We start from the raw sequence: 11,677 nt of genomic DNA on the forward strand, positions 1-11,677 counted from the left end.
CCTCCAGCCCGGAGCGGGGGAGAGGTACGGCGCTTGTCACGCCGTGGGCTGCGCTACACAGCACCTACAGGAAAGAAACTGCGTTCAGTAGTCAAAACAAAACACCCCCAGTACAGGTATTGGGTTACTGAGATCCCATCAGGACATTTCTAATTCAAGGTAATTGACAAACAAATGCTAAGTCATTTGTTATGAAGCCTATTTATTCGTGGAAGATTTTGTACATTAGATTATCATAATTCTACAAAGGACGTGGTTTGCTAGACTTTTCACATAAAGACCTTATGCATGCGGTGGGATGTTAAAGCCTTATATCGTTTTTATCCCATTAGGGAAAATGTGCCTCGTCAAGCAGGTAAAAGAAGTCTACCCAGATTTGCCTTTGTGTCCTGAAATCACTGGTGGAGTTCCTACTTGTTGGCTTCCTGTCTCCACTCTCTGATGCCAACTCTCTCTACCCGGTCTTTTCTGGAGAGAAGAGCAGCCAGTGCGGATTCCCTCAGCCCTCTTCCACAGTTGTCCGTAGCCGGAGACCCTCTTTCTCTCAAGAGAGCTGCCCAGAACTGCAGTCTTGGTACGTTCACCCCAGGGAGGTGCCCCGACCCCCCCCCCCCCCCCCCACACACACATATGGGGCAGGAAGATCCTAGGTGTGTTACTGTCTCCTCCAAACTCAAGTTTCAGTTCAATTTGACCACCTTTCCCTACCCCAGCTTCTGCCCAATTTATTTCTCCTCTCCTGTCTTGTTTGAATCTCTGGATTCTGGCCTCTTGCCTTGGAGGCTCTCCTGGTTTACCTCCTGGCAAGACCTCTGGACACAGATTTTGGTCTACAGATTGTAATGCTACCATTGTGTAGGTCCTCTTGTTTGGCATGACTGTCTTTCCTTTTTTTTTTTTTTTTTTGAGAGAGCAAAGCACAAGTGGGGCAGGGGCAGAGAGAGAGGGAGAGAGAGAATACCAAGCAGGCTCCACACTGCCATCACAGAGCCCGACGTGGGGCTTGAACTCACAAACTGAGATGATGACCCAAGCCAAAACGAAGACTGTCTCCTAACCAACTGACCCACCCAGGTGCCCCTGGCATGACTAATTCAGTTTTGTTGTGCCTTTATTTAAAGGAATGTTCTGAAAGCGTTCTTGTGTATTGCTCAGGCTATTTCCACTTCAGGGCTTAGCCCACCTCCTCTTGTGGCGAATCATTAACTAGTGTTGATGATCAGCCTCTTTACCTGATTCTTCTCCCCTCCAGGCAGTAATCACGGTTACTTCCCAATAGAGTCCCTTTTTCCTCCACCCCCACTGCCATAGACTAACCTACTTATCAGCCTCCAAATTCTGCCCTTCTGGTTTGACTTCAGCAGTCAGTGGGGGAAGAGGCAAATCCTGTTTCACAGAAAGCACACACACAGTGAAGATCATATGTAGGACAGCAAATCAGAGAACGAGAGAAAAGAGACACTGGTCTTTCAGTCATTTGTCTCACTCGATATTTTTTATTCAATGTTTTTCATGTTTTGCTCTTTCTTTAGCACTTCCATAAAAATTTAAGTTCTTTACATTATCAGGTTTTCCCTCTTGTGAATTCTTTGGTGTTGACGAAGGTGTGAACTCTGACTGAAGGCTCTCCCACACTCACTGCATTCGTAGGGTTTCTCTCCAGTGTGGATTCTCAGGTGTCGAATGAGGTGTGAGCTCACTCTGAAGGTTTTCCCACATTCACTACATTCATAGGGTTTCTCTCTGGTGTGAATTCTCTGATGCAGGATGAGATGTGAGTTCAGGCTGAATGCTCGTCCACATTCTTTGCATTCAAAGGGTCTTTCCCCAGTGTGAATTCTCTGGTGCCTAGTAAGATCTGAGCTGCCCCCAAAGCCTTTCCCACACTCATTACATTCATAGGGCCTCTCTCCAGTGTGGATTCTCTGATGCCTAATAAGCTTTGAGCTGTGTCTGAAAGCTTTCCCACATTCATTACACTGGTGGGTTTTCTCCCCACTAAAAATTGCTGCATGTTTATTAAGGTTTGGGCTCTTGAGAGATTTTCCATATTGGTGAATTTTTTCTCCAGCATAAATTCTTTGATGCTTAATAAAATCTGAATTCCATTTGAAACTTTGGTCATAGGTACTATGTTTATGAGATTTCTGGTGTGTAAATTCACTTGAATTCAGGTTTAAGCTTCTGTCACATCCATCATGGCTTATTTCACCTGTAAGTGTATTTTTGTGGGTAAGGATTTTACTAAAACTTCCATCCTGAGCAGATGATGGTCTCTGAGACCCCCCTGATTCTTTTTCCCATTGCCTCTTTAACCTGTCTGTAGACTTACAGATGTCTTGAGGCTCAGCAGATCCTTCTGACACGAATTCTGAAATTCTTCCTGATAGAATTCTCTGTGATTCCATTTTTTCATAAATGTTCAACTTTGGCATGGATCCATTGTTTTCACTCTCATTATCTAAAACAACGCAAAGAGAAAGTGGTAAACATCTATTTGCTGAGTTGGAAGAAATACTCAACACTATTACATATTGGTACTTCACTTGGTTACTCTAAAAATGTGACTTTTCAGGGGGGCCTGGGTGGTTCAGTCGGTTGAGCATTTGACTCTTGGTTTTGGCTCAGGTCATGATCTCATGGTTCGTGAGTTTGAGCCCTCCATCGGGCTCTGTGCTGACAGCGCAGAGCCTACTTGGGATTCTCTCTCTCTGCCCTTCCCTCACTCGTGTGTGTGTGTGGTCTCTCAAAATAAATAAACTTAAAAAAATTAAAAATTCAGATGTGGCCTTTCAAATGAAAGGGTTGAAGGGCACAAGGGAGAAAAACTGGTAAAAGAAGGTAGAATGCATGCAGAGGGGAAAAACCTCCATCCGTCTATCCATCCACCCATTTCTTCATCTTCCATGGCTAACCCAATTCTGTAACCACTTTCTGCTACAGATCTCCTGAACACATCCCCTTCTTTACATTTCTGCTACCATGTTCCTTATCACTACTTTTTTTTTTTTATTTTTTTTATTTTTTTTTTTTTAATTTTTTTTTTTTCAACATTTTTAATTTATTTTGGGACAGAGAGAGACAGAGCATGAACGGGGGAGGGGCAGAGAGAGAGGGAGACACAGAATCGGAAACAGGCTCCAGGCTCCGAGCCATCAGCCCAGAGCCATCAGCCCAGAGCCTGACGCGGGGCTCGAACTCACGGACCGCGAGATCGTGACCTGGCTGAAGTCGGACGCTTAACCGACTGCGCCACCCAGGCGCCCCTCACTACTTTTTATCTAGGGGATTGTCACAGCCTCCTGCTGTTTTGACTCTGAGCTGCTAATCACTTTGAATATCCTCACCAGATTAGCTGTCCTTAAAACCCTGTCACCTCCTATACCTTACTCAGAAACTTTCACCCTCTTTCCTCCACAACTTACATGAATTCTTCCGCCTGGTTTCCAGAATCCATTTGTGATCTAGTCCTCACAATTCCTGCCTGTGGCTCACAAATTTATACTGTGCTTATGACTCTGTATTATGCATCTTGTCTTTGTCGTTGGGTTTGTTTTGTCTAGAATATGCTATGATAGGAAAGGTGGTTAGGCAGTGCTGGTCTTAGCATGGGGGAAATGTTGTGATTTTGGATAGGATGGATGGAAATGCTTCCAGAACAAACGTGAAAGCAGAATTTAGGTATTTTTAAAAAAATGGACTGTAATTTACGCTTTATTTTTGAGACCACTCATACCTAAAGTGATACTGAATCCATGAACTTCTTAAACAGATGAGTTTTAGGAGTGCCTGGGTGGCTCGGTCAGTTAAACATCAGACTGTTGATCTCGGCTCAAGTCATGATTTCACAGTTTGTGAGTTCAAGTCCCACGTCAGGCTCTGCCCTGACAGTGCGGAGCCTGCCTGGGATTCTGTCTCCCTCTCTCTCTACCTCTCCCCCCACTTGCTCTCTTTCTCTCAAAAATAAATAAAAATAAACTTAAAAAAATTTTTAAACAGAGGAGTTTTAGAACAGTGATGAGTATTCCATGGAGGTGGTCACCAGAAATATGGCCAACTTCCTATAAAAACGTGAAAGCTTTGTAAGACCAAAAGTACAATAAAAAAGATAAGAGTGTGGATCTTGTATGCATCTGAATTATATTCCATTTCTGAGTATATCATTATGTATCCGCTTCTCTATCATTATATATGCTTCTTTACTAACATGTTTTATTTCTCTTGATGCGTTTCTTCCTCTTATTCTTTTGTTTCTTTACTCATTCTCTGACATTTTCTCATTCATTTTTCTTTTCTTTAATTTACTCATAAAAGTATCCTGTGTTTTGGAAATATTCTGGATAAAGTACAAATGGGAGAATGTTAATATGCTTGATAAGGAACCAAATTCTGGGTGGTGTGTGTGTGTGTGTGTGTGTGTGTGTGTGTGTGTTTAATTGGCCAATGGCATACAGGGAAAGAGTTCTGTACTTCTCATGGGGTAATAAAGGAAAAGACCACCTATAGTGACTGAGACTATTCTGAGAAGGCAAATTCACAGCCCCACTCCTTCAGTGACATGAAATGTGTGTAATACTGCTCCTTACCATAGTCCAGCACAAGGGATGCTGAAGAATCATGAAGGGACTTGGGGTCCACTGGCTGAAACTGGGCACTGAGTGCTGGTCCAGGAGGCACCACCTTTCCCCTGAATATTTCTTGCCCATGTGCAAGGACTGGAACCTGAGAAAAATAAAGTATATTTGGGCTTGTGAGAGAATCTCTGTTGGAACTGAACATCTTCCAAACACAAAGAGAACCTCCCACAGGAATACAAAACTGCAGAAGGATGGATTAAGTACGACTCAACTGTGAAATGTGGCACAGCACCAGCTCGAGTGGAAAGGAGACATAAATGCTGAAGGAAGAGCCCCTGCAGGTCTCATTGGGGTGTTCAATCTCAGACCCTTTCCTCCCACCGTGTGATCCAGCTCTCTGGAGGCCTTAGATCTCCTGTCCCCTGTGTACCTGGACTACTGAGTCATCAGTGCCTCTCTCGAGATCTTCCAGTACTGTCACTGCTTCCTCCCCACTCTCTGGGCGGTGCTCCCTCACCCAGGCCTGGAGCTCGGCGGGCAGGATGGTCAGGAACTGCTCCAGCACCAGCAGCTCCAGGATCTGCTCCTTGCTGTGCGTCTCGGGCCGCAGCCACTGATGGCAGAGCTCCCGGAGCCGGCTCAGGGCCTCACGGGGTCCAGGGGAATCCTGGTAGCAGAACTGCCTGAAAAGCTGTCGGCAGAGCTCCTGCCTGAGGGCATCACTTCTCTGGAAGCAAGTGTCCTGCCTCCAGACGAAATCTTCCTCTTCTATCTTCACTATCAGAAGTCCTGCATTCTCCTGAAGGTTCTCAGCTGTAGTTTTCTTTGATTCTGCCGTCATCCTGGGATGAAATGTATTCCCAGAAAACCCACTTCTGCTTTGTGCGGCGTCTTATTTAGTTTTGAGAGCTCTTCTAAAATAAAAACAAAAGTATCTTTTTATTTATAAAATAGCTCTTACCGTCTATGAAGATTAAAGATCACATCGCAGAAATTGTCATTTCCCATTATACAGAAGTGTACTGGGCATTTAGCATATGTACAACCACTGAAATACCTGCTCTGTGGAGTACAACAGTCCCATGATTTCTACCTCACAGTAGCCAAAATTTAAATTTAAAAACAAAATACTTTAAAGTAGAAACAATAAACATAAAACGTATAACTTTAAGCTGATGCTACATGTTAACATGCCACATGCAATTAGATTATATGTAAGTCAGAAAGACAAAAAAGGATCAGCACAGTACAATGACAAAGTGCTTCATAAAGTTGGGAGATTCAAGAGAGCCTAGTCGTTTGTAATGGATGGGAAAGCTTAATTCAGAAACTAACTTCTGAAGAATGGAAAGGATTTTGAAAGGATGTGGGAGAGAGAAAAATAGGAAATTACAAGCAAGGAAATGGCCTGAACAAGTGGCTAATGGTAGGATCACGGAAGCAGGAAAGCAAAAAGTTCAGCAAGTTTGTATAAGGATATCACAGAGGCAAAGGCCCTCCTGTAGAAAGCCTCAAATGTCAAGATCCGGAATTCAGAATTTACTTTTTAGACACTGGGGAGCTAAGGGAGGCTTCTGAGCACAAAGACCTGAAAAATACTGTTTATGGAGATTAATTAATATGTTGTTCATTTCTGGGATAGACTGCAATATGGAAAGAGAAACAGAGGCCACACTTGTGCTCATACAAGTGTACGGAAAATACAAGCTTGGAATGATAATTATCAATTCAAAATCTGGAACTAGGATTACTTATAAATCTGTTAAATAATAAGGGCAAATTTTTCTTTCTTTTAAGATTTTAAGTAACCTCTGCACTGAATGCAGGGCTTGAACTCACACCTAAGACCAAGAGTTGCATGCTCCATCGACTGAGCCAGCTGGGCACCCCAGGGCAACTTGTCTTGAGAGCCAGAGGCTAACCATGTCTTTTATTTTTTAAATTTATGTTCGTTATTATTTTTTGTTTATTAAATTTTCTTTAAATCCAAGTTAGTCAACAGGCTTTTCAATGTTAACTATTTCCTTCCCCAAAGGTCTCAAATAGGTTTTTTTTATCTCAACAGCTCCTTCTCTACCTTCCTAGTTCCTGGCTCAGTCCATATCTTGGACAATAAAATTAAATATAATAAGCCTTCAGGTCATAATCATGACTTGCTTATCCATCTTCCATGAGTCTTGTTATTAAATACCAGTTCCTCAAGTCAGCACACGGGAATGGTCTCTGAACTGGGACTGGTTTCTGAACTGAAAAACTGAGTAACAGGAATTTAGCTGTGAAGCAATAGACTACAATGCAATATAGACAGAATGCAATAGACAGAATGCAAATATCAGTCTTTGAGGTCTTCTACTAAACGTTTCACCAAGTTGACTGCTGATTGTTGCATTGACATGTACTTTATTAAGAATCTGAACACAAGCAAAGCTCTGGGCTAGAAGTTGTACAGCAATGATTTCCAAGAAAGTCTGAGTTAGTTCCCAGCTGAGCTCATTGCCTAATCATCATGTGGGAACTTTGTTAGAAACAGATCCTGGGATGCTGTCTGGGTTAGTATGGGTATACCTGGAAAACCTGTATTCTGATGTACAGCCATAAGTAATTAAATGGTGTGTGAGTTTGCAAAACAATTGGAAAGAAATGACAATAAACATACGTGGGTTAAAAACATTTACATAACTAGATGTGTTTCACATGACACACACTGAAATGATGATAGATGTTGAAAACTGAAGTACTAAACAAGTTGTATGGGAGAGGCATCAAATATCCTAACGGTTTTGGGGCAGGGAGCCCATGTGTGTGTTTACGTGCAAAGGGTAGCAAATATTTCCTAGAGCTGGTGGGGCTTAAACTGGACAATGAAAGATGAAAAAAATTCAAAAGGAAGGGGCAGGAGAAAAGTTTAGGAAGTGGGAATGAACAGCAGATTGATGGCGATCCCAGCTCACTCTAATATTTGGAGTGACTAAGAACTCTGCTCCCTCTAATAAACAATTTGTCATCCCTGCTCTGAGCCCCTACAGTTCCTAACAGAACACCTGTGAATACAACACTCATCACCTGGTATCATTTTTAGCTTTGGCTGTTTCTCTTCATCAACTGGCTGGAACTCCAGGAGGTTAAGGACCACGCGCTATTTTCTAAGTTCTCACATTTGTCGATGGAGGGAAAGCCTGAGAAGCCTCTAGACGGTCTCAGAAGAGAGGAGTAACTGCCAGGAAAGTCGGAGCTCGTGAGGAGCAGGCGCCTGCGTGTGCAGGAGCAGTACCTGGGCACTCTGCTGGAGGACGGGGCGTGGAGGGGGGGCTCGGCTGGAGGGCGTTGGAGCTAGGCTGGAGGACGAGGGGGACCAGCAGGGGCCGCGGGAGCAGGGCGGGGAGGGATTCTCGCCCGGATGCTGGCGGCTGTCCTGTCCCGGAGGTCCTACGGGACGGCCTCTGACGGTCCCTACTGCTTGCCGGACACACGGGAAACAACAAACATCCACAGTATGGATACACTTCACTAGGACGCGGGGCCGTCCCCGCTCTTCCTCCCGCGAGATGTTGGGGCGGGCTCCCGGGCAGCTCTTCCCGGCGGAAAGCTGCCATCCTGAGGCCGCCGCCGAGCTTGGTCATTCCAGCCAATGACCCAGCCCCGCCCGCAGCGGTGACGTCACGCGCGGCGCGGGTAACCATGGAAACCACCTCCCCTCTGGAGGCAGGCGGGCGCAACGTCCTCCGAACGCCGACCCTGGTTCCCCCTCTCCTCGGGATTCCTCCGCGGTCCCGGCTCCAGGTCGCCGCGGGACTGCTGCAATCCCGAAGGGACAGTGGTAGCGACCGGGTGCTTGCAGGGGGCAAAGGGTCAGACCCTCGGGTCCTCAAAGCCGGACTCACCTCTCCTACAGGATGGTTCCGATCGGACACTTCCGGTGGGAGGACGGCGCTGCGCCGTCTCTCAAAGCTTCCGTCCTCGGGACGTTGAGTCTGCGCAGAAGGCGGCCTGGCTTTGGACTACGACTCCCAGAAGCCCCGGCGTCTCCTCCGCGCTGAGTCCGTTTCCCCTGCGGCCTGGCGGAGGTCCTCGGGTTCTCAGAGCTTCGGGGTGGGGTCCTTGCACCCGTTTGTAGCGGGAAACGCGGCCCTGCTGCTCCCGCTGGCCTCGCGCGGACTTAAGTCGGGGGAAGTGGAACCGAAGCCCACGCACCAGGGGCGCCGCCCAGACTTCAAGCTCGCGAAGCCTCCCTGGGCTTCAGGAGTGCAGGTTTACAAACGGTGGCTGATGATAACCCTGGCTCACGCGGGGTGTGCATGCCCTGAAATGTGAACTTAAAAAAAAAGAAAAAAAAATTATTTTGAGACAGAGTGTGAGTGGGGAGGGGCAGAGAGAGGGAGACAGAATCCCAAGTAGGCCCCACGCTGATAGTGCAGAGCGCGAGGTGGAGCTCGAACTCAGGAACCATAAGATCATGCATGACTTGAGTGGAAATCAAGAGTTGGATGCCCAACTGACTGAGCCACCCAGGTGCCCCTAAGAAATGTGAACTTTCTTTTTTATTTTTAAAGTTTATTTATTTTGAGAGCATAGGGGAGGGGCAGAAAGACAGGGAGAGAGAGAATCCCAAAGAGGCTCTGCACTGTCAGCACACAGCTGATCGTGGGGCTCGAACCCACGAACCCTGAGATAATGACCTGAACCATGAGATTATGACCTGAGCCGATTCTGACGCTTAACTGAGCCACCCAGGTGCCCCAAAAATGTGAACTTTCTTGAATCCCTGGGCCAATGTGTGAGAACTAGAACTTTGATGGTAACTTACATTTACTGCTGCTGTTTCTCTTGTATCTCTTCTCATCTGTGGTGTTAACAAAAATTCAGTCGAGTAGGTTTGAAGATCTAATCATCTTTATGAAGCCATTGTAAGCAGAGAGGAGCCTTGACCAGTGATAGAAAAATAAAAGGTTTTTGTCAGAAGGAGGGCGGGGCAAGGAAGTTATTAGCAAAAGAAAAAGCATTATCTCCAGGCAAGATCGCCTTCACTTGGGAGGTGGGGGATGAGCAGGGGTCTAATCTTGCAGGTTACCTCATCTTCTTTGGGGTGGGGGAAGGGAATGGAGAGAGCCCATGTGACAGATTATTTTATTAGTGCTGACCAGAAAATTCTTGATTGATTTGCCTAAAATTCCACTTCTAGAGAGATTGCAATTGTAAAGTAGTCCTGGTTTGCTGTCCTGGAGACAATTAACTCCATCTTGGGCCTGTGGTTTTCTTTTTAATACATTTTGTATTTATTCTCTTTCTTTTTGAAAAGGTAGTTCTGTTAGATGAGTATGTATGGCCAAACTGGTTTAATTTTCGTTTTTTTTAAATCTAAAAGGCATCATGTCATCAGATAATCTTATGGTATTTGCTTTTTTCACTCCACAGTAGGTGACTAAAGTTGATCCCTGTTGTTGAGTTAAAATTCATTTTCATTACCGTATAGCAATCCAGTTGTGAATATAGCATTGCATCCATTCTCCTAAAAATGGGCTGATATACTATTCCCTCTCTTCTGGGTTATGGCAGTAAACCTCTTAAGTGTTCCTTCTGCTTCTACCTGTGTTCCCACAGTCTATTACCTTTTTTTTGGTTTGTTTTTGAGAGAGAGGGAGACACAGAATCCCAGGCAGGATTTACTGAGCTGTCAGCACAGAGCCCGACTTGGGGCTCAAACCCATGAACCATAAGATCATGACCTGAGCTGAAGTAGGACACTCAGCCATTGAGCCACCAAGGTGCCCCTATTCCTTTTCTCTTTTAAACGTTTTATTTATTTTTGAGAGAGAGAGAGTGCACTCGTGCTTGTGCGCAAGTTGGGGAGGGGTAGAGATGGGAACAGGGGATCCGAAGCAGGTTCTGTGCTGACAGAAGAGAGCCCAACACAGGACTGGAACTCATGAACCGTGAGATAATTACCTGAGCAGAAGTCAGATGCTTAACCGGCTGAGCCACCCAGGTGCCCTACTCATAGTCTGTTCTTAATAGAGCAGTCATAGTGATACTATTGTAGTACAAGTTCTAGCTACTGAAGGGTAGCAGAACACACCTCCCCTTTGGTACATTGATTTCAAATATGCCCCTTTGGTATATTGATTAGTTTGAGCTGTGGGCTCTTAAAAAACAGCAAATGTGGAAAGAAGTTTTCTCCAGATTTCCCTTATCTGCCTACGGACAGATCCTCCAGAACAGACTTCATTGTCATAAACAACCTCCCTGGGAGTTTCATCAACCAGGGAAGATTGACTCGTATGGTCAGAAAGAAGTTGATACCTCACCCTGACAAACTTGTCACAAATGCTCATACTTCCCATCTATTCTAAGGGCTCCATTCATCTTTCCTAAAAGTCATTTACTCTCCCCTGAAAAGCCTACATCTCCCATCCCCTTTCCCTGTTAAGATGAAAATTCTAATGTTGCTTTCTCGGTTCCTCCTTTTTCTCTTGGTATTTCCTATATACTCATGTTAATGAACTTCTATTTATTTTTCTTTTTAAATTGTCTTTTATTACAGGGGCTTCAACTAAGAACTTAGAATGGTAGAGGGAAAATTATTTTTCAACCCCTAAACTAGCCCTCAGCTGAAAACTTTTTAATAGCTCCCCATTTCAGTCAAGACAAAACCCAAAGTTGGGGCGCCTGGGTGGCGCAGTCGGTTAAGCGTCCGACTTCAGCCAGGTCACGATCTCGCGGTCCGTGAGTTCGAGCCCCGCGTCAGGCTCTGGGCTGATGGCTCGGAGCCTGGAGCCTGTTTCCGATTCTGTGTCTCCCTCTCTCTCTGCCCCTCCCCCGTTCATGCTCTGTCTCTCTCTGTCCCAAAAAAAAAAAAAAAAAAAAAAAAGTTGAAAAAAAAAAAAGACAAAACCCAAAGTACTTAAAATGGCCTATAAGACCCCATATGACCTATACTCAAATCTATTACTCTCTCCCTTGCTCATTATGCTCTGTCATCTCTGGTGAACTTCTTTGCTCTTCCTCATTGATAACTTTCTCAAAAAGAAGCCACTAAATAGTTTCACTAGTAAATTCTATCAAGGAGTTAAAGACTAAATAATACCATTTCATCACCATCTATT

The 11,677-nt window shown here is 45.0% G+C and overlaps 1 protein-coding gene across 2 annotated transcripts; it reads right to left on the bottom strand.

Moving 5' to 3' along the window:
• Positions 1-1,476: 1,476 nt before the first annotated feature.
• Positions 1,477-8,529, bottom strand: ZNF165 (zinc finger protein 165). Of its 2 annotated transcripts, none has more exons than XM_058732728.1 (4): positions 8,459-8,529; positions 5,008-5,491; positions 4,587-4,722; positions 1,477-2,461 (listed from the first exon to the last, which is right to left on the bottom strand). In XM_058732728.1, the coding sequence occupies exons 2-4, from the start codon at positions 5,416-5,418 to the stop codon at positions 1,557-1,559; spliced, it is 1,452 nt and encodes a 483-aa protein (XP_058588711.1). In that variant the 5' UTR covers positions 5,419-5,491; positions 8,459-8,529; the 3' UTR covers positions 1,477-1,556. The 2 variants fall into 2 exon arrangements, with proteins under 2 accessions (XP_058588711.1, XP_058588712.1); XM_058732729.1 differs by lacking the exon at positions 8,459-8,529 and adding an exon at positions 7,641-8,165.
• Between the last annotated feature and the right edge of the window lie 3,148 nt (positions 8,530-11,677).

The sequence above is a fragment of the Neofelis nebulosa genome, chromosome 6, assembly GCF_028018385.1.
Source record: "Neofelis nebulosa isolate mNeoNeb1 chromosome 6, mNeoNeb1.pri, whole genome shotgun sequence".
Classification (NCBI taxonomy): Eukaryota; Metazoa; Chordata; class Mammalia; order Carnivora; family Felidae; genus Neofelis; species Neofelis nebulosa.